Source organism: Leptopilina heterotoma, unplaced genomic scaffold (genome assembly GCF_015476425.1).
Source record: "Leptopilina heterotoma isolate Lh14 unplaced genomic scaffold, ASM1547642v1 Lhet_4, whole genome shotgun sequence".
Taxonomy (NCBI): domain Eukaryota; kingdom Metazoa; phylum Arthropoda; class Insecta; order Hymenoptera; family Figitidae; genus Leptopilina; species Leptopilina heterotoma.
In genome coordinates this window covers 130,651-155,271 of record NW_025111063.1, presented here as the reverse complement: position 1 = coordinate 155,271, position 24,621 = coordinate 130,651, and the positions used below count along the sequence as shown (strand labels likewise).

The following is a 24,621-nucleotide window of genomic DNA, read 5'->3' as shown; positions in this document are numbered from 1 at the left end:
CGAGCTTTTTATTTGAAAAAAATAGAATTTTACCGACTGATTTATAAAATATGACTAGAAATTATTTTTTTCTATTATAAATTAATAAAAAAATATTTTAATTTAATTTTTGATTAACATTAGTAAAAATTTGTGAGAAGACTAATTTTTTATTCTTAGTAAAAATTTGTAACAAGATTAATTTTTTATTCAAATTAGTAAAAAGAAAGTAATAAAACTAATTTTTTATTGACATTAGTAAACATTAGTAATTAAACTAATTTTTTATTCACATATACAAGTGAAAATATTCTCTAATTTCCGTAAAAGTCAGTTAATTCAATTATTTTCAAAAGTAATTAAATTCTTCGTAGAAATTCAAATATATTCAAATTTTTTTTTAAATTCTCGTCAAATTTTCAATTATCTTTATAGAAATAATTAAATTCTTCTCTAGAATTAAATTATTTTCAAAAATTTTAATAAAATTCTTAGCAAAATTTCAATTATTTTCAACAATTTTCTTCAATTCAATGATTTTTAATATCTACTATTTCAATAAAATTTTCTAATGAAATTCAATTATTTAAAAAAATGTAATAAAATTCTACGCAAATCTTTAATTATTTTCATAAAATAATACAAATTTCATAGGAATTCATTTATTTACAAATTTTTTATAAATTACTTCGCATTCATTAAATTATTTTTATAAATAATAAAATTTTTTACAGGAATTCAATTATTTTCATAAAAAATGAAACTCATCGCGCAGAATTTCAATTATTTTTAATACAATTTGCATTAAATTTCTCGAAAAATGAAATTATTCAATTAAAAATTGTATATTAAAATTTATGAAAGAAATTCAATTATTTTAAAAAAACTTTGCCTATATTTTCAATACATTTTTAATTAAATTTTTTCAAAGAATTAAATTATTTTCAAAAATTTTAATGAAATTCTTTGATGCAATTTAATTTTCTTAAAAATAATTTTAATAAATTTTGTCAAAATTCAATTATTTTCAATGTCTACTATTTCAATAAAATTTCACAAAAGAATTCAATTATTTAAAAAGAAATTTTAATAAAATTCGTCTCAAGAATTCAATTACTTTCAAAAGTAATATAATTCTTTGCAGAAATTCAATTATGTTGAAAAATTAACAAAAATTCTTGTCGAAATTTCAATTATTTTTATAAATAATAAAATTTTTCTCCAAAATTCAATTATTTTCAAAAATTTTAATGAAATTCTTGGCAGAATTTCAATTATTATTAATACAATTTTCATTAAATTTCTCGAAAAATAAAATTATTCTTAAAAATTTTATTAAATTTAGTCAAAAGAATTCAATTATTTAAAAATTTCTTGATAAAATTTCTTGATGAAAATTCAATTTTAAGAAACATGCAATTATTCAATAAATTGTTTTTTTTGTATTTAAATAATTGAATTCTAGTAAAATTTTCTAATAAAAATTGATTTAAAAATGGATTTTAGTTAAAATTTTGGATTATAATTGAATATTACAAGCATTAGAGCGTGAATTTTTAGAAATAATTGAATTTTGAAAAGGTTTGAAATTAAAATCTTTGAAAATGTGAATTTTTCATATTTTTATCTTAACAATTCTGTGCAATTAATTTTTTTGACATAGTTTAATTGCGGATTTTTTGAGGAAATTATTTGAAGTTTTTATTTTCTAACATATATTTAGTTAAAGAATTTATGAATAATTAAAATTTTGTAAAATTGAATATTGAAAAAAAAATGGATTTAAAAATTGTCAAAGGAACTTCTTTAAAAATTATTTGCATTTATAGAAGAATTTTAACTTAAAAACACGAGAACAAAATTTAATTTTGGAAAAGTTACAAATTATTGCAGAAATACAATTATTTTCAAAAGTAATAATATTCTTCGCAAAAATTAAATATTGTTCAAAAATAATAAAATTCTTCTTAGGAATTCAATTATTTTCACAAATAATAATAAAACTCATCGCAGAATTTCAATTATTTATTTATTTTTAATACAATTTTAATCATTTCTCGAAAAATGTAATTATTCTTAAAATTTTTATTAAAATTCGTCGAAAGAATTCAATTATTTAAAAAAATGTTTTGAAAATATTCTTTATGGGAATTGAATTTTAAGAAACATTCAATTATTCAAAAAATTATTTATTTTTGTACTTAAATAATTGAATTCTATAGTAGAACTTTCTAATAAAAATTGATTTAAAAATGAATTTCAGTTTAAATTTTAGATAATAATTGAATATTTAAAGCAATATAGCGTAAATTTTTAGAAATAATTGAATTTTGAAATTAATTTTATTAAAAAAGTTTAATTGGATTTTTTAAAATATTATTTCAAGTTTTTATTTTTTAATACCTATATATATTTAATTGAAGAATTTACGAATAATTGAAATTTCGCAAAATTGAATATTGTTTTAAGTAAAATGTTCTCTTATATTTGACTCGGACTGGTTATATTTTTGTCAGTAATTGGTCCGTAATTTTTAAATACTGTCACTGGTTAGAGCCCTGTAAATTAAATAATAAATAATTAATTAATTAAATATTAACTTAAATGACTAAAAATTAGAAATAATTTTTTCTTGGGACTTCTATGATTAAAAAAGAAAAAAAAAATTAGAAATAAGTGCGGATCAATTTTTATAGTGATAATTTAGATTTAGAGAGGTATTTAATATAGAAAACTTTAAAGATACTGCATATGAAATAAAATAAATAAAGAAAAAAAAATATTCACAAATCTATAAATAGAATGAAAAAAATCAATAGATCTCACGTCCTTATAGTCTATTGCGAAAATTCACAAAGAGAGAAGTATTGCATGATGCATAACGGGATTATAAATATATTAGTAAAATCGAGAATAAACTAAACTGTTACTGGTCAATATCAAAGAAAAAAAATTACGATAAGATATTTAGTTATTATTTAGATTATTTATAAATAATTTTATTATTTATTTATTTACAAGTGTTATTATTTATTTATTTATATACTTACAAATGTTTTTATTTACAAATGTTATTATTATTATAAATAAAATTATAAATATAAATAAATTTATAAATAACTTTATTATAAAATAATTGTGAATATCGATTTTATAAAATTTATTATCATTTTTTTATTTTCCATTTATATATTATAGTTTTAGTATTGAAATTGAAATAAACTATTAAAATGCCGGAAGTAGGTAAATTTTGTAAGAAAGGTGACTTACGAGACAGTAGTGATAATACCGTACAGAACATAGCAATCGTTAAGCAATTTTGCCTATACGTCTACATATATATAAAACACCGCGAAGAAAATATGAACTCGTAGGTCGTACACGTGATTTCACACGAATTTAATCTCTCTCACTGGTTTGATAGATCTATCAGAAAAGTGAAGCCCAATTTTATATGCTTTACACAGCGCGATATATGCGAAAGTCCCACTGGAAAGAAGTAAATGGAGAAAAAAAAAAGATTTTACGCTATTACGAAAACAAACTTTTACCATAATACACCAGACATAGTATAACAATAAACAGTGTAACGGATTTTCGAATTAACAAACAATATTATGTGAAAATACAAACTAGAAGATGAATCGAACATGTAACAAGGGGTTAAATGTTCCTTCAAAAAAAAAAGAAGAAAAAAAAGTCGAGACGATTGTTCTTTAAAATACACAAAGCCTTTTATATTGCATTATTGGGACCACTTGTTGTGATGAAACGAATTTCCTTTTTGTAGTCTGGTACATACTGATAAAAATTTATCCCACACTGGAAACAAATTTTCAAATTAAATAATAATTATTAATTACTTTTATTAATATTTTAACTGTTATTTGAATCAAATAATTTTTTTTTCAGTGTGGTTTTTACATAAATCCGATATCGCCCCAATTTTATATCTGTACAGTTTTGTTGAAACTTTTGTTCTGTACAGCTATTATATATTTGTTAGTTGATTCATAAAATTTCCTTTATTTAAAAAAACAACATTTTTTTATTAATTGACTTCATATTTTTCACAAAAAAATGGTTCACGTCAAAAAATCGTGATTGAAAAATAAAACTGAGAGTTTTTATTAAAAAATTGTAATCGACAAATATTCATTTAAATGGGTCAAATTTATTTATTTTTTTTTTAAATTAATTAACTATGAACATTTTTTCCTTTATTTAAAAAAAAATTGGAATTTTGTTAAAAACTAATTGAGAAATAAAAATAGTGCAAATAATAAACTTTTAAAAAAAATATTGGAAATTTTCTACAGAAAATGTGATTACTATATATATAATTACAACAATGCATTTGTTTGTTTTAAATAATTTTCTTTTTCTGAGTGTAAAAGACAATAAAATAAACGACTCCTTTCTATTGGCAATTCTTTTTTTAATTCCAGGCTCTCAATTAATTATATTCTCTAAATCGACTAAAACTATTCTTTTTTGAGTCTTAAAGTTGCAATCCGAGGCTAGAAGTGTAAAAAAATGATTTAACAATATGTATGAATCGTGTGGAACAAACTTTTAACACGTGGTCCATTATATGTACATATATAGTATTAGGATAAAGAAATTTCAACTTGTAGTTATATATTTATATGTATAAAAGAAATGAAAAATTCCAAGCAATCTAGACAAAAGTTCGATTTTCTTGATATATAATAGATAGATTTGAAACATTTCTTTGGACCGATTACCTTTCCCACGGCAGATTTATTATAGCATGTACATGCACTTAAGTAAGCACGCGTATATGGCGTTATCAAGGCGTGTGATATCAGGGCGTGTGATCAGATTCAATATAACGAATTTGATGAATATTAGTAACGACAGATGCCACATGCAAATCGAGAACGAAATTACCATTTCAATCGACGATTTTTGCAATCCTGTTTTCTGTTTTTGTCATTTATTATGATTAATATTATCATGATGATGATGATGATGATGATGATGATTATTATTATTGTTATTATTATCACTATTATTATATATTAATATTTATAATTGATGTTTAATAAAACATTAATAAAAAAAAAAAATTATAATTATGCATTTGTGTCCAATTCAGAACTTTGCACTCGATAATTAATTTTAAAAAGTATCAAGAAGTAGCTTTCAAACTAAAAAAAGTAGTAAAAAAAAATTAAAAAAAAAAAAAATTAAACTTGACGACCAAAAAAACTTGTTTTATACACTTTGCAAAACTGACAAAAATTTCATTCTATATTTTATTTTCCTGACTTCATCCTAATTTTCATCAAAAAATATTGACTTCTTTCTTATCTTGATAATAAATTGAATTCTTGCAACGAATTTTATTATTCATAAAAGAATTTAAATATTTATAAAAATAATATTTAATTCTTGCGAAGAATTTTATAAAAAATTTTAAATAATTTTATGCAAATTATAATTTAAATCAATTGAATTCCTGAGAAATTTTTATTATTCATGAAAAGAATTGAATTCTTACGAAGATTTTTACAAAGAATTCTATTCAAATTCTTGACAATAATTGAATGTCTGTGTGGTATTTTATTAAATTTTTTTTAAAATAATTGAATTCCTGAAAAGAATTTTATTATTTATGAAAATAGTTGAATTCTTGCGAACAATTTTATTAGAATTTTTTAAAATAATTGAATTTCCAAGAAGAAATTTATTACTTTTAAAAATAATTGAATTCTTGTGATGAATATTGTTATTTATGAAAATAATTGAATTTTGAAAAGAATTTTATTAAAATGACTCAAAATAATTGAATATTTGGAAATAATTTTGTTATTTATTGACATAATTAAATTCTTTCGAAGAATTGTTTATGTAAATAATTCAATTCTTGGTAAGAATTTTATTAAAATCTAAAAGAATAATTGAATTCTTCCAAAGAATTAAAAAAAAACTTTTTTTAAATAATTGGTTTTTTCTATGAAAATTTAAATTAAATTTTTAAGAATAATTACATTTTTCGGGCAATTCCTGTAAAATTGTATTAAAAATAATTGAAATCCTGCGATGAATTTTATTATTTGTGAATATAATTGAATAGTTGATAAGAATTTTATAAAAATTTTTAAAAATAATTGAATTTTTGCTAAAAATTTTTTTAAAATGCCTCAAAATAATTGAATTTTCGGGAATAATTTTGTTACACTATATCCACATAATTTAATTTTTTCGAAGAATTATTTATGTAAATAATTAAATTCTTGGGAAGAGTTTTATTAAAATCTAAATGAATAATTCAATTATATCGAAAAATTTAATTAAAATTGTATTTTAAACAATTGATTCCTTTCGAACAATTTTATTAAAATATTTTTAAATAATTAAATTCCTTGGAGAAAATTTTAATATTTTTCTAAATAATTGAATTCTTCCAAAGAATTAAAAAAAAACATTCTTTTAAATAATTGATTTTCTCTAGGAATTGAAATTAAATTTTTTAAAAAAAATTACATTCTTCGGTCAATTCCTGTAAAATTGTATTAAAAATAATTGAAATACTCCGATGAATTTTATTATTTATGAAAATAATTGAATAGTTGCTAAGAATTTTATTAAAATCTTCAAAAATAATTGAATTCCTGAGAAGAATTTTATTATTCTAAAAATAATTGAATTCCTCAGAGATATTTTATTATTCTGAAAATAATTGAATTCTTTCTGAAAATTTTATTAAAATGTTTAAAAAGAATTGAATTTCTGTGAAATATTTCGTTATTTTTGAAAATAATTGAATTCTTTATATAAATTTTATAAAGATTGTTTTAAATAATTAATTTTTTCGAAATATAATAAATATTTTATGGAAATTTTATTTTAAATCATTGAATTCTTGTGGAAAATTTTATTTGTGAAAATAATTAAATTTTTCGATTAATTAATTTAAAATAGTATTAAAAAAATTGAAATTCTTCGATGAGTTTTATTATTTATGAAAATAATTGAATTCTTGCTTAGAATTTTAACGAAAATTTTTTAATTAATTGAATTTCTGTGAAAAATGTTATTATTAGTGAAAGCAATTGAATTATTGTGAAGAATTGTATACAAATTTTCTTAAATAATTGAGTATTTCAAAAATTTTTTGAAAATGACATTCTAAATTAATTGAATTCCTGTGGAAATTTTATTATTTATGGAAATAATTGAATTTTATCAATTTTTTTTTCAATAATTGAATTCTTTTGCGAAATTTGATGAAAATACTAGCTATTGAAAATAATTGAATTTCGAATATTTTTTTATAATAATTGAATCGTTTTAAAAAATTTGATTATAATTTTTGAGATTTTTAGTTTTTTGAATTTCTAGTATAGCAAATTTGAAGTAGTGGAAATTCTAAAAAAAAAAAAAAAACAAAGAAACAAATAGCTTTTAGGCTTAAAACAAAACTTATTTTTTATAGTGAAGTCTTCTGGAGTTTTAAAACTGTAAGTATTTTATTTATTTTTTCGAATATTTTAATTTTCAAAACATTGAATTAGAATTTCATTTTTTTTTTCAAAATATGTATTTAAAAAGAAAAATTAGAAACAAGAAGGTAAACAAAAATTCAAAAGACATCCGGAATACAACGATTATTAATATATGTATAGATTAAATATTAAATTATTAATTGTTATAGTTACAAATTAAGAATACTTATTAATTGTTGTTATTGTTACGTTATTTGTTATTATATTCCGTTAATTTTCAATAATAACTGTTATTAAACTTAAATGAAATAAAAAAAGGAAAATTCAAAATGTTTTTTCTCCAACTCCTTTGTTAAATAAATCTCCTGATTTTATTACCAGGATCTGTTAAGTCATATTATGTATATATACAGGAGGTAAAATAGACAATTGCCATTGACGTCATTGTAAGGTTGTCCTGTTGCTCCCCAAAGGTAAATTTAACTGTTTATATGCAGAAAAGTGGCAAACTACCCCACCTGAGAAAATATCAGTCCCAGCCATTCCCCTATAAAGCCATGAGGTGTTCATTTCCAACGAACATTCTCTCAACGTTCTCGTCACTCACTTTTCCACGCCATGTGGGTTCTAATATTTGCAGGTGAGTGTACAAAACTCGCTTGGATTACAAAAAAAAAAAAAAAAAAAAATTACCAAATTCTCAAATTAGCCCCCAAATATTGTGTATTAATTTTTTTTTTGCCTTTTCTTTTACAAAGGCTAAATCAAAATCAAATGAAAATTCAATAAAGAGAAACGAAACCTCTTAAAAGTGTTAACACGTGATATCAACGAGATTTAATAGTGAAATAAAGAAATTTAGTGATTTAATTAAAATATAATTGAAATAGTGATTAGAAAGAGTCGACACAAGGATATATTTAAAATGACCGAAAAGTTGGGAAATTTTACGGTCGAGAAAAAAATAGTGTTTTGAAAAAGAAATATGGAAAAATCCTTATTTTTTTTTGCAACATTCGGAAGAAGGGTTTGAGAAGAGGGAAAGTGAAGTGAAGTCATGTAGTGACAAGTGAAAATCAAGTACCATTAGTTTATTGGCGTTGATAAACTGATTGACGCTGGAAAGTTATGTTAATTAGCGATTCCAACTATTTTCGCTTGCACTTTTTACATTTTGATTACTTGACACATACGCGCCTCGGGGAAGGAAAAAATTCACCAATAAAAACATCGAAATTGAAAATTAAACTTTGAATGAAATAATTAAAAAATTATATTAAATTAAATAAAAATAAAAATTTCCTTATAAAAAAATTTTTAAATATAAATTTTCTTTGCTTAATTCTTATTAATTTCAACATTCAAATTTTTATTAATTTAAACATTTCAACTTTTATTAATTTAATCATTTTAATTTTTATTAATTTAAACATTTCAACTTTTATTAATTTAAACATTTTAATTTTTATTAATTTAAACATTTTAACTTTTATTAATTTTAACATTTTCATTTCTATTAATTTAAACATTTTAATTTTTACTAATTTTTACTAATTTAAAAATTTTAATTTTTATAATAAAATAACAAAAGTGAAACAAAAGAAATAGAATGTATTTAAATTTTCTGTGTAATTTGATTGAAATTTTTACTAATTTTGATTCATTTAAAAATTTTAATTTTTACAAACAAACTATAATTGAAATAGAAGAGTAGGAAAGTAACGATAACGAATAATTAAGTAACGAATAATTAAAATAATAATAAAATAATTGAAAGTTACATAAAAAATCGTTAATTCAGTTAAAAAAGTAAATTAATTATTTTGATTTACACTGCAAAGTGTAAAACTTTACTATTGTTGAAATAATTTCCAAATTTCTAAATTTCGAACATTATTTTCTCTGATATTGAATATTTAAAAAAAATACAACGCGTAAATAGTGAATAAATAAAAAATAAAATAAATATAATAATGAAGTTGGTAATAAAAAATAAAATGATAAACAAATATAAAATTAAATAACTAAATTAATAAAATTAAATAACTAAATTAATAAAATTAAATAAATAAATGAATAAAATAAAATAATAAAAACAAAATAAAAAAATTAATAAGAAAATAAATAAAATAATAAAAAGAAAATGAATAGAATAATAAAAAATAAAAAACTTATTTTAAAAAAGTATTAGTAAAAAATTAGATAAATAAATATCAACGACGAAAAAAAATTTAAATAAATAAAAAAAAGGGACAAAAATAATGTTTATGAACTAGGTAAAAAAATCAAAATCGAAAAAATAAATAAATCGAATACAGAGACTCCGATCTAACTTGAACCAATAATCAGACTTCTCTGAAAAAAAATTTTTTTTTCACACTAATTACCATTGCCACAGAAGGAGAAAAAAAATTATTTACTTTAGAAATTTATATATTTGTTTATATACATTAAGTACACTTGCATTACAACATTGATTATATTAAAATAAATTAATGTTTTTATTTATCACTACTTTTCTTTCTTCTTAAATAATACACTCCATACTCTATATATATATATACGAAATGAATGAATATATATACTAATCTCTGTACAAATTTGGAAGCAAGTTTTAATTGTACAATATATATTTGAAATATTATCCAATATGGACAAATTAATCGCGTTTACAATATTTTTCCCCCTTCGCAAAACAGTTTGACTTATTTTAATGAAGTTCGATTTTAAATTAGATACAGGAAAAACTACTTTCCATGAGCAAGGAGACGACAGATAAGTGTTGTGCGAGTTGCATTTATATTAGAAACTTGTTCACTTTTAAATAAACTTCAAACTCTCGCTTTCGTAAAACTAAATGTCGGGGATATATTTATACTATTTCGTGTGCAGTAAACAAACTAAACAGTTTGAAAAATTTTTTTTTTCGAAGCCAGATTTTGTTTTCTTTTTTGACAGATTTTTTTTTAATACACTATAGAGAATTAATCAATTTTTCATTCTTTAAAATTTAACGATCTTTTTATGTTTAAAGTAAAAATAAAAAATAAATAAATAAAAAAATAAAAATAAAAATAAAAATAAAAATAAAAATAAAAATAAAAATAAAAAAGTAAAAATAAAAATGTAAAAATAAAAATAAATATAAAAAAGTAAAAATAGAAATATAAATAAATATAAAGAAAATAATAATAATGATAATAATGTTAAAAAAGTGTATTATTTTAATGTCATTTTTAGTTTTAAATTAAGACACTTTTTTACATAATTAATTGAATTATTTTATTATTTACACTTACATTTATTTTTTATTCATATTATTGTCACAATTTTTTACAATTAAAAAGAAAAAAATAGTGTAAATTTATTTACGTTATTTATATTTACAACTATTTTAAATATAAAATTTAAATTTACATTTATTTTAACGATTAAAGAGAAAAATGTATTTTTTTAATATTTAATTTCAAAATGTAAATATATCATTACGTTATGACTATAAATAAATTCATTTACATTATTAAAATTTCAATATATTTTTAATTAAAAAAATTAAATTAAATTAAATTAAAAAGAAAAAAAATTCCACCATTTTTCGAATTATTAATAGGAGAAAAAAATTCGATACAATTGTCATAATTTTGTAATATCAGGATATGACTTTTTTTCTCCTCTTTTAGTTCAACTGTTATTTTCATCTTACACACATATTACACACGTGACCGGTTACCTTTATTCATTATATTCTGTCTATACCACTAAAGTACTTTCTCTTCCAAAGAACGGTATAATATTTGTCTGTTGGCGATGAAATTCTTTTTTTTTTTCTAAAAAGAAATGAAACAAAAAAAAAGATTTTTTTTCTTATGCATATATATTGTAATTATATATATAGTTTTTTTTCTGAAATATAAATTGTAAAATTCTTTGCTATAAATTTGCATATAGAAATAAATTAAAAGTGAAACATTAAAAAGCCGGAAGTTTCCGGAGAAATGCCATTTCACGGTGATCAGTCTTTGAGAGTCGAGCAGATCACCTGGTCTCGATATGTATAAATATATATTGGTATATTTGTATACGTATTTATAAATTAAATTAAAAAGATTATAAAAAATTATTTAGGTATAAATGAATTTTTATATGTATAATTAGAATGAAAATTATAAAAAAATTTAAAAAAAAATTATAATATAAATAAATATATAAATACAAACGTATCTGTTATGAAATATATAGAAACGCTTATATATAGACGTGTATTCTCGATAATCGAGCTCGCGGTTATACTTCCTGACTGTATCGAATTAGTCGGACCTAATTTGCATTATCCATTGTATCGCTATGTGAAGGAAAAATAGTAGGAACCATGTTTTGTTATCTTGCGACTGAAAACAAATTCGCAAGGAATTTTTATTTCCTCGCAATTAATAAATAACAGTTTCATTTTTATTTCTTAATGTTTTCTATAATCATATATATTAATAACGCAGTTTTTTCTTGAAATTTTCTTTTCTAAAAAATATTTCTTTACGACAATAATAATAACTAATATTAGGTATTATTATTTTTCATTTTATTTTAATTTTAATTTTAATTATTATTATTACTATTATCGTATTATTATTATTATTATTATTATTATTATTTTTTTTAATAAATACACTTTTTAATAAAAATTATACAATGGAAAAAAATGTATTTGATTCAAATAACCGATTAATTGACTATTATCAATTAAATATTTAATTGAATCAAATAATATTCATTGGAGTCAAATAAATAATAATCAAATAAATAAATAATCATAATCATAAATAAATTTTGCTTTTGAATTTTTTTTGGAAATTTTTTTTTGCTATGCAATTGGTAAAGAAGTTAGAATGCTAATGCTAATTAATTAAGTGCAAGTTTTCTTTGATAATTATATGTTGAAGCATCAACTTCCTAGTTTCCCTTGATTTAGGTACTCGTTCATCCTTTCACTATAGATATAATACATGTCACAATAAAAATAAATTTATGGACGTATTTTATTATGCACTTGCAAAAGAATTAATTGTCTTATTATATATTTTCAAGCTTATTTCATCAAAAATTGAACGAAACGGAATATATTTTCTGCCTAGAAATTCTTTTTTTGCAAACTTTTAAAATTTGCGTTTATTTTAATTTCAATTTTAAAGTTATTTATTTATTTTCTTTATTTTATTTCTATTTTTTATATTTCTCTTTTCTTTGTTTTATTTCATTCTTTATTTACTTGTTTTTATTTATTTTCTGCCTGGAAATTTTTTTTTGCAGACTTTTAAAATTTGCGTTTATTTTAATTTCAATTTTAAAATTATTTATTATTTTTATTTATTTTTTTTATATTTTATTTATTGTTTAATATATCGAGAGGTAAAAGAACTTTAATAAAACAAATATTAGATATTTATTAAATTTATTTTATTTATTAAAATATTGCAGTAATATTCAGTAATAATTAAATATTCTTTTTTTGTAAATGAATAAATTATTGCAAAGGAATAAACATGAAAACTTATAAACTAAAAGCGTGGAATTAGAATTGTGATTATTCGAAGTAGACAGCATTTGTTTTTGTAATCGGAATAGTATATTAAGCAACAAGAGGAGAAAGGCAGCCATTTCTTTACGGTGATTTTTGTGACACGAGTGGAGGTCGAGGGCGCCGTAGGCGCCCCGAGACCGGAACGAGTGTCACAAAAATCATCGTAAAGAAATTGGCTGCCTTTATTCTCGTGTTACTTACGATATTTTTTATTCCTAATGCACAAAAGCGGCGATTTCAGATAGCAGACGACAGGGAGTAAAAGTCATTCACTTGTTCGATTTGTATGAAAATGGCGGCCGATTTCTCCCTTGGGCAAGAAAAATGCATGTGAACAGCTAATTTTCTTGCCCTTGGGAGAACACGGCCGCCATTTTCATACGGTCGAAGAAATGAATGACTTTCCTCCCTGTCGGCTGCTATCAGAAAGCGCCGTTTTTGTGCATGTGGGATAAAAACAATTGTCTTGAAACTATAATAGAAAGTGAGATGTAATAAAATTTACATCACTGATCTTCTGTTTATTGATGAAAGATATAATTTAAATAGAAATTAAATGTATCTTATCAAAATCTGAAAATTACAAGCTACAGAATTGCAAAATTTTATAGATATAAAAAAGAATTGCGAGAAAAATATTTTAAAAATTTAACAATGACAAATACTATTAGATTAATTTATTAAAATTTTATTTAAAATAATTGAATTCTTCAGAAGGATTTTATTATTTATGAAAATTTAATTTAATTTAATTTTAAAATTAATTTAATTAATTAATTAATTTTAAATTTAATTTAATTATAGCAAAGTATTACATTTTTTATTAAAGTTTTTTTAAATAATTGAATTTTTGCGAACGACTTTTTTATGAAAATAATTCAATTCTAGAGAAGAATTAAATTTTTTTTTCTTAAACTTTTTTTAAACAATTGAATTTGTTTGAAGAAATTTAAAATTGATTTGAAAATAATAATTGAATTCCTGAAAGTAATTTTATTATTAATGAAAATAATTCAATTCCAGAGAAGAATTAAATTTTTTCAATTAAACTTTTTTAAGAATTTCTTTGAAGAAATTAAAAATTTATTTTGAAAATACTAGATTTCAGAGAAAAATGTTATTCTTTATATGAAAATAATTCAATGCTAGCAAAGAATTGTATAAAATTTTTTTAAAATACATAATTGAATTGTTTCGAAGAATTTTAAAACTGATTTTAAAATAATTGAATTTTCATAGAGAATTTTATCAAATTTTTTGAAAATAATTGATTTCCTGCTAATAATTTTATTATTTATGAAAATAATTTGATTTTAGTATAAAATATTTACAAACATTTTGAAAATAATTAAATTTCTGAGAAGAATTTTTTTATTTATAATAATAATTAATTTCTATCGAAGAGTGTTCTTTTAAACTTTTTGAAAATAATTGAATTGTTTCAAAGAGTTTGAAATTCTTTTGAAAATAATTGAATTTTTATTGAGAAATATTATCGAAAAAATTTAATTTAATTTCTATCGAAAAATTCATTTAAACTTTTTTCAAATAGTTATTGTTTCAAAGAAATTACAATTGTTTTGAAAATAATTTGATTCTATTATAAAATATTTACAAATTTTTTTTTAATAATTGAATTCATTGAGAAAATTTTATTGAAAATAATTGAATTTCTGAAAATAATTAATTTCCATCGAAGAATTTTTTTATATTTTTTTAAAATAATTGAATTGTTCAGCACGGAATTAGAAATTTTTTTTTGAAAATAAATGAATTCTTTTTCAGAATTTTATCGAAATAATTGAATTTCTGAAAAAAATTTTATTATTTCTGAAAATAATTAATTTCTATCGAAGAATTCTATATTTTTTTTAAAAATTGAATTGTTCCGCTCGGAATTAAAATTTTTTTTTGAAAATAATTGAATTTCTGAGAAGAATTGTATTATTTACGAAAATAATTAATTTCTATCGAAGAATTCTTTCAAGCTTCTTAAAAATAATTGAATTGTTTCAAAGAGTTTAAATCTCTTTTGAAAATAATTGAATTCTCGTTGAGAAATTTTATCGAAAAAATATCATTTAATTTCTATCGAAGAATTCTTTTAAATTTTTTTTTTAAATAATTGAATTCTTTCAGAAAATTTGATTAAAATTTTATTCAAAATAATTAAATGCTTTTGACCAATTTTATTAAGTTTTTTTTTTGAAAATAATTGAATTTCTGAGAAGAATTTTTTTATTTATAATAATAAGTAATTTATATCGAAGAGTGTTCTTTTAAACTTTTTTAAAATAATTGAATTGTTTCACAGAATTTAAAATTATTTTGAAAATAATTCAAATCTTTATGAGAATTTTATCAGAATTATTGAAAATAATTTAATTCTTATTGTGAGAAATTTAATTCAAATTCATACAAAAATTTAATTAAATAAAATAATAAAATTCTTTATATAAGAATTTTATTATTTAAAAATTAAAAAATTTTTAAAAATAATTGTATTTTTACGAAGAACTTTATTAAAATTCTTGAAAACATTAAGTAATAATATAATTAATTTGTTATTTATTTAATAAACGGATTTTTTCCAGTTTCCAATTTGAAATTATTCGCAAAAATTAAAGTTGATATTTGGAAGTAAAAAAATGTTGTAATTAGCATAATAATAGTAATAAATTGAATACCGCGTGTCGTTTATGTAAAATTCATTAAAAAAGAAATAAAACAAAGAATAAAATATCAAAATAAAATATCAAAATACAATAGAAAAATTAACTAAAAAAATATAGTGACAAAATGAAGAAATTTAAAAATTAAAATTCAGAAATTAAAATTAAAAAATGAAAATAATAAATAGAGGAGAATTCTTGGAAATATAATATATAAATAAATATCATTTTGACAATGTCTCGGGACTTCCGTTCTTTGGAGGAGTTTATTTATTTTTTTTTTTTTTCAAATTTTTTGTAGAAAAAAGGAAACCGAATCGAGAACAAGGGCGGTCGCGCAAAATCTCATACGTTCGAATGGTCGATTGGGAAATAAAATACTTCCAAGTCACCTTTCACTAGTTCTAACACTGCTGGTTATAATGGCGATGAAGTTGGCAAAAGGGCCAGGCCCAGGCTAGCTCCCCAGCTGAAAGTGAAAACTAGCACATAGCCACGTAGGCCGTGTGCACCAATGCTCGACCGACTCGTGTATCCTGCATGGATATATCATTAGATTATATCTCTGACAAGGACTCTAAAGTAATTTATCCACCTCCTCAGACCGAAATTTGACTTGGTGTGTTGTGTATGTTCTCAAACTCAAATATACATATATTTATATACAATTGCGAACAACCTTGTGATGATGAAATATATTTGTTAAATTCAATTTTAATTAACATTAAATTCTTATAACATAATTTTCATATATTGCATGAGAAAAATCGCCAAATTTCATTATATCGTTGAATATACAAAGTTTAAATATTAAATCATTAAATACTTTAAAACTTTTTAAGTTTTTCTAAGATTCTCAAATTAATCTATCGCAATTCGCAACCAACAAAAAAAAAAAAAATCACAGTTTTCTTGAAAGTATCAAATTGATACTAAACTGAATCAAATTGATGTCAAAAAATTGGATCAATTTTTGATTTGATCCACATTTTTTGTATCAATTCGTTGCAATTTGATACTTTTAAGTTAACACTGAAAGTTTTTATATTTTTTGTTATTTTTTGTCAAGAACGAAAAAAGATGGAAATTTGATAAATAATTTTTCTTTGAATCACAAAAACGTCAATTTTGATAGAAACATATAGTTTTTCTCAGGATGTCAAATTAAGACAAAAAATGAATTAAAAGTTGTCAACTTTTGATTTCTTTTTTGTCTCAATTTGATATCAGGAAAAAAATTATATAAAATTTTTTTGAGAGCAAAAGAAAATTTTTTCTAGGTCTAAGATAACTTTATCTACTTTGAATATACTGATTTGTTTGAAATTTTATTATATTAGTGTTTTGTCTGACTGATGAAGTTTTTTCTACTCAAGACTAACGACTGACATGTGTGGACAATTTTTTTTCTAAAGTAGAACATTTGATTTTTTTTGTCAAAAATAAACATTAACTCCTTTTGTGTTTGAGAAAAAACTCATATTGTGCTCTCAAAATGAAAGGCTTTAAAGAAAACTTTTGTCTGACTAATTAAGTCTTTTTCTACTAATAGAAAAAAATTTTTTTTTCTAAAAATAGATATCGAAAATGTCATATTGTGGACTCAAAATGAAAAGCTTTAAAGGGAACTTTTGTCTGACTAATATGGGTCTTTTTCTACTAATAAAAAAAATTTTTTGTTTCTAAAAGTAGATATCGAAAATTTCAAAGATTTATTTTTTTACGTTATTTGTCCGACTGATGAGAATTTTTCTACTTTCATAAAACCAACGTCTGACAATAAAATAGTTTTTTCTACTGTTAACCAAATTTATGTCTGACTGATAAATCTTTTTTTATTTAAACATAAACATTAATATTGAAAAACTTAAAAATACATTTTTGTCTGACTAAACCGTCTTTTTCTACTGAAAATTAATGTCTGACTATAAAAGAGTCTTTTCTTCTTTTAATAGATTTTTAAGTTTAAATAATAAAGCTTTTTCTTCTTAAAACAAGCAGATTAATACTGAAGAGCTTTGAAATAAGATTTTGTCTGACTAAAACAGCTTTTTCTACTGAAAATTAACGGCGAACATTATTTTCACTTTTGTCTGACTGATGCAGCTTTTTCTACTCTAAATTAAATTTGCCTTGTAAAATAATGTTTTTTTAACGATAATCGATTATGTGTCTGACAAAAAAAAACTTTTACTACTGAAAATGAATGTCGAACTTTTTTTTTACTTTCGTCTGAATAAAACAGCTTTTTCTACTTAAAATTAATGTCTAAAATTTGTCACTCTAAATACTGACTTTTGGACTGTAAAATAGTGTTTTTTACATTAACCGACTTTATGTCTGATAAAAATATCTTTTTCTACTGAAAAAAGGATTTTGTTATTTAAAATTACTTTACGTCCGTCTAAAAAAACTTTTACTACTGAAAATTAACGTCTGTATATAAAATTGTGATTTCTCGTGTCGTGTCTGACTAATACAGCTTTTTCTACCGTAAAGACACTGTGGACTATAAAATAGTGTTTTTTACATTAACCGACTTCTGTGACTGACAAAAATATCTTTTTCTACTGAAAACTAACCTCAGGCTTTTTCAGTTTCTTTTTCTTTTGTCTGACTAATACAGCTCTTTCTACTGTAAATTAAAGACCAATATTTTTTTTTACAATTGTCTGACTAAAACAGCTCTTTCTACTGTAAATTAAAGTCGAATATTTTTTTTTACTATTGTCTGACTAAAACAGATCTTTCTACTGAAAATTAAAGTCGAATATTTTTTTTTACTATTGTCTGACTAAAACAGGCCTTTCTACTGAAAATTAAAGTCAAATATATTTTTTTGACTTTTGTCTGTCTAATACAGTTTTTTCTACTGCATAAACTGACGTTGGATTGGAAAACAGTATTTTTTACATTAACCGTCTTTGTGTCTGACAAAAATGTCTTTTTCTACTTAAAATTAACCTCGGACATTTTTAAGCGAATTTTTAATTTTTGTCTGACTAATACAGCTTTTTCTACTGTAAACTGATACTGGACTTCTTTTTACTTTTGTCTGACTAATACAACTTTTTCTACTATAAACTCCCACTGGACAATTAAGAAATAGTTTTTTAAACCTAAATTGACTTTATGTCTGACTAAAACAACTTTTTCTACTGAAAATCAACGTCGACTATTATTTTCACTTTTGGCTGACTAATACAGCTTTTTCTACTGTAAATTGACTTTAGACTGTAAAATAGTGCTTTTTACATTAACCGACTTTGTGTCTGGCAAAATTATCTTTTTCTACTTAAATCTAGCAATTGATAAGTGTAAATTATAAAATGCTTTTTGTCTGACTGATACAAATTTTTCTACTGATATACAACTTTTTTTGACCCTAAGAAGATTATTATCACTCGTATACAATTTTTTTTCTCTTAGTAAATTTCACCACACTGACTCAACTATTTTTACTTAAAAAATTTTCGCCCGTCATGCGTAGGACTCTATCTATTCAGAAGTAACTTTTGTGTGACTCATCGGTTTTTCCACTCAAGATCTGAATATAAATAAGTCGCCTATCATTTTTTAAAATTAAAACACATTATTTTGCGGTGGAAACTATTACATTTTTATTATTATTATTATTATTATTATTTTATTATTTTATTATTATAAATTAAGTCAATTTAAGTCAATTTTATAAATAATAAAATAATAAAATAAAATAATAAAATGAAACTGAACTCTTCTTTTTCGCAGTTTCAATATTTTAATTCATCCGAGGAATTCAATAAAAATTGTTTTGAAAATCATTGAATTTTTGTAAAATTTGTCATACAGATTTCGAAAAAATTAAAAAAGAAAATTCATTTTCGGTATTATATATATATATATACCTAACGACTTCCAGAAACAATTGTTTAAATTCCTTAATTAGAAATAAATGCATGCAACTCGCTGATAAATATCAAATTTTTTTTAATTAAATTAAAGATTTCTAATTCCTCAATGGGTAGTTTCGCAGTTTAGAAAATAGAAGTTTTACGATTATATTTTTATATTATGAAATAAATGTCATTATGTGCGTCTAATCTAATATATAATACCTATAGAGGAATAGAAATGCGCTTCTACGGGTATTACATTCTTAGATATGGACTTTAATATTTCCTGTTGAAAATTTTACACACAGGATGTGAAGAGTAGACAAATAATTGTTTCCCATACCTGGTCTCTTCATTTAGCTATATATACATATATATAAACTAATAAAGAAATGGGACGTTTTTCCTTTACGTTTTCATTATATTGCATGCTATCACGTTTCTCCCGACAAAATAGTTAATTAAAATTTCTGATGCGGACAATTTTTCTTTTTTACCTCTCACTTCAAATTAAGAGTGACATCAACGTAATGATCAACAATAAAAATAAAAAAAAAAATAGTTAAAAAATGCAAACAAAATTATTATCTAAACTTATTGATGATAAACATAAAAAAAAGTTACTTAAGTTAATTGACTTTAATTCAGAAAAAAAAATTTTTTATGTCATTGCTTTAAATTTATGAAATTTTTCTTTATGTCATTATACTTAAAAGTGGAGAAATTAGTATATAAAAATTAGTGGGAAATAAATCGACAGGGAAAATGTTGAATAAAATAAAGTGAAATTGCAGAGAATATTCCGAAATGATCTAGAAAGCTATGGAAATAAAATTTATGATCTGTATTTTATTTAATCAGTGACTAAATCAAAGTGTATATTTGAATTGATATAAAAACAAGATATGCCTTAATCGTCCCATTAACTGTACACTGGTAAAATGATAAATTTTCAAATTATTAAAATACCTAATAAATTTAAAATCAATAAATTATAAAAGAAAAAAATCACAAAGAAACAAAATTTATTCTGTCGTTTAAAACCTATTAAAATAATATAATTAAATAATAATTAAATATAAAAATACATTTGAAAAAAGTACAAAGGACTAAAATTTATTTATTGTTTAAAAATTATTCAAAGAATATAATTGAATTCATAATAAATTAAATACAACAATAAATTGAACGAAAAAAAGTTACAAAGGACTAAAATTTATTCATTATTTAAAAACTATTATAATAATATAACAATTATTAAATAAAGAAATAACAAATCTTAAATTGTCCCTGAATTTTTTTTTACCTTAAAAGTGTAACAAAAAACACCGTGAGATATAATTTTAAAAAAAAATAGAATTTTTGTATTTAAATAATTAAATTGAAGAAGAACTTTCTGATAATTATTATGAAAATATTTATTTTCATAATAATTATCAGAAAGTTTTTCGTGAATTATTTTCAATTAAAATTATTTACAATTAAATTTTTAATTAAAATGTTGAAAAATAATTGACTTTTCGAAAAAGTTATTAGTTGATTGTTATTTATAGAAACAATTAAAATTTCTGATCTATTCAGTTTTTCGAAAAATTTTAATTGAATTTTTTTCATTTTGAAATTAATTGAATTTTTGAATATGAAATTAATTGAAAAAATTTCTACTAATCAAAATATCGTGAAATAGAATTGAAAACAATTAAATTTAAAATTGTATTCTAAATAAACCATATCTTTTTTCTTGAATTATTGAATTTTCAAAGAACATTTATAGAAAATTATTAAAAATAATTTATTTAGAGAAGAATTTTAATTCAAAATTCCAGAAAATAATTGAATATTATATAGTGAAGTGATAGGCGAAATTTTTTTAAATGAAAATAAAAATATTTTTAATTTCAAATTAAATTTCGTTTCAAATTAAAATATTAAAATATTTCAATTTTGAATAATTTTAATTAAAAAATGTAAATAACTTAGTTATTAAAAATATTTTAGTTAAAATTTTTTGAATTTAGTCGAATTTTGGAAAATTATAATAGAAAAGTTTTTCAATTATCGAAATTTTGTAAAATTGTATTTTAGAAGTATTTCAAGTGACCTTTCTTTGTTTTCTAATAATTAAATTCTCAAAGAAATTTCTCAAAAATTATTTTAAAAAAATAATTAATTAATTATAATTATTACTTAAAATAATTAATTAATAAATTAATTAAAAAAATAATTAAAAAATAATTAAAAAATAATTAATAATTAAAAATAATTAAATTTCAAAAGTAATTAGTAATTAATTGAAAAAATATCAAATATTTGTAAATGTCATGAATAAAATAATTTTCTAAACTTACAAGGAATAAATTTTAGATTCATTTTAAAGAATTTTATTAGAATATTTTGAAAATAACTTTAAATCGACTAAAACGAATTTTTTTTTACGTTTTAAAGTCGATCCCAGGCCCGAAATAAATTAAACGAAAAACAAAATTACAAAAGACTAAAAGTCTTTTTATTCAAATAAATTTTATTAACATTTTTTAAAAGTAACCGAACAAAACATTCATAGTTCAAAATAATTCATTGTTTAAAAATTATTAAAATATTAATTAAATGGATAATTATTAAATATATGAAAATATATTGAATGAAAAAAGTCACAAAGAACTAAAGATGGAAATTATTAAAAAAAAAGAAGATCAATAAATTAAACAGGAAAAAAATCACAATGGACTAACGTTTATTGATTGTTTAAAGAATATAATAGAACTGTTAGTTATGTGACAAATAATTACAACTTAGTAAAAAGAGTTAATTGTTTAAAGATTATTATTATTGAGTTAAACTCATATAATCGTTTGGGTGGTAGCGTGATATTTTACAGTCCAGTTTCATTTAATGATCTACTTTATTTTACGACAGAATAAATTATAATTGATCATATATAATATACACACATATTATTAATGGTAAATACACTTTATAGTAAATTTACAAAATTTTAAAATTTAAACACACCCAGGATGTGCTTAATTTAAATTGAGAAACATTTTTCGCAAAACATTTAACTTTTACTCGAGAGAAATTACAAAAAGTCATTCGAAAAAAAATACCAAAGGAAAATTATTTCACCTAATGAATATATTAAAATTGAACGATATAAAAAGTTTAATGAATGTAATCAAAATGTATTCACACAAAAAAAAAACAAAAAAGTATTTTCTCCTGAATTTAATTTGAGCGTGAATTAAAAACTTGTACTTTACGCTTTCTGTATATATATACATATATACTGCATACGTAAATACTTTCACGATTATTCTAATGTCCGTCGCCACGTAAGAACGAGCTCATTTATTATAATACAGAAAAAAAAACGATCTAAATTGAATTTGAATTGTGCATGCATAGCAAATTATCTTGTCAAAGAATTGCTTTTTTATCCATGGGACTAAACAATTATCGCGGATATAAAAGAAATTGTCAAAAAAAAGTACGAGCAATATATAATAATCAAATCAGAAACTATTACAAAAAAAAATGTTCCATATAAATAAATAATCGTCTCAAGGACGTTAATAAAAGTATAATTTTTCAAATGGAATGCGTTGCGTTACGAATGTATCATTTTTCATACACTTATATATATGTATACTTCCTCTATTAAGACATTTATTATTTTCATTTTTTCTTTATTATCGGATTAAACACCACCGTTGAATATGGAATTTATTCATTTAATCCGTGTTTCAAAATTAAATATTGAATTTAACAAAAAATTATTTACGAATTTAAAAATCTATGTACTAAATCAACTTCATTGTTAAATTTAATTAGAATTGTATTAAAATAACGGAATATTAATGAAAAGACTGTACATTGTCAATAAATAAATAAATAAATAAATAAAGTAAACACGTAATTAAATTAACAAGGTAATTAAAATCGTACAGCAATTAAAATTAATAAAATTATTAAATTAAAAAACTAATTGAATTAACAAAGTAATTAAATTAGTAAAATAAGTAAAATAAGTAAAATAAGTAAAATAAGTAAATTAATAAGTAACTAAATAATAAATTAATTTAATGAAAGTTAAATTAAAAATTACTAATAATAAGTTAGTAAAGTAATTGAATTAATAAAGTAATTTAATTAAAATAAAATAAAGTAACTATAATTAATGAGACAATTAAATTAGTAATGTACTTTAAATAGTATAAAGTAATTAAATTAGTAACGTAATTAAACTAGTAAAGTAATTTAATTACTTTACTAAATTAAATTACTTTACTAATAATTCACTATTAGTAATTAAAAATATTTTAGTAATCAAATAATTGAATTAAATTGATAAGGTAATTAAATTATCAAAGTAATTGAATGAATGATAATAATTAAGTTAGAAAAGTAACTAAATAATTTAATAAAAATTTAATTAAGATTTATTTTAAATAATAATTTGATTTTGAAAAGAATAATGAAAGGACAAATTTTTTTTTAGTTGGAAAATAACTTTTAATTTATAATAAAAGTTTAATACATACATTTTTAATTGATTACAATTTTTAATTAATATTGAATTAATTTCTCTCTAAAAAATTAGTAAAAGTTGAACAATTCACATTCAAAAAAATGTTCACTAATTTCAAGTTATTTTTAACAAAAACTTTAGTAAAAAAAATTTAATTACTAGATACTAAACAAAAGAGTAACATTCACAATGGGAAATTTACAACTGGCGTAGTACTGCGCCAGCACTGGCAGCACTGGCGGCAAGGCTGAGAGCCAGCACTGGCATGGCACTGGGATGATAACGCCGTCCGGCGCTGCCGAAGTACTGTCTGTCAGTGCTGCCAGACAGCGCTGGCGCAGCACTGGACCAGTGCTGGCTGAGAATATTGCCGCAATAAATGCCGTATTGTTATTAATTAATCGTAAATTCATAATTATAAATAATTTAACAACAAAATGGTAAATAATATTAATAAATAGTTATTATTCATAAAATATTTCTCTTCTTAAAGAAATTGTATTAAAGAAGGAGACTA

General features: G+C 20.9%; 1 protein-coding gene across 1 annotated transcript in view; it reads left to right on the top strand.

The window, feature by feature from the left end:
* Window positions 1-8,048: 8,048 nt before the first annotated feature.
* Window positions 8,049-24,621, top strand: part of LOC122506238 (mediator of RNA polymerase II transcription subunit 15-like) — a 35,869-nt gene continuing 19,296 nt past the window's right edge. Inside the window, exon 1 of the mRNA XM_043618313.1 lies at window positions 8,049-8,094. Coding sequence (XP_043474248.1) covers window positions 8,073-8,094 — 22 coding nt within the window. The 5' untranslated portion in view covers window positions 8,049-8,072. The remainder of the gene's footprint in view (window positions 8,095-24,621) is intronic.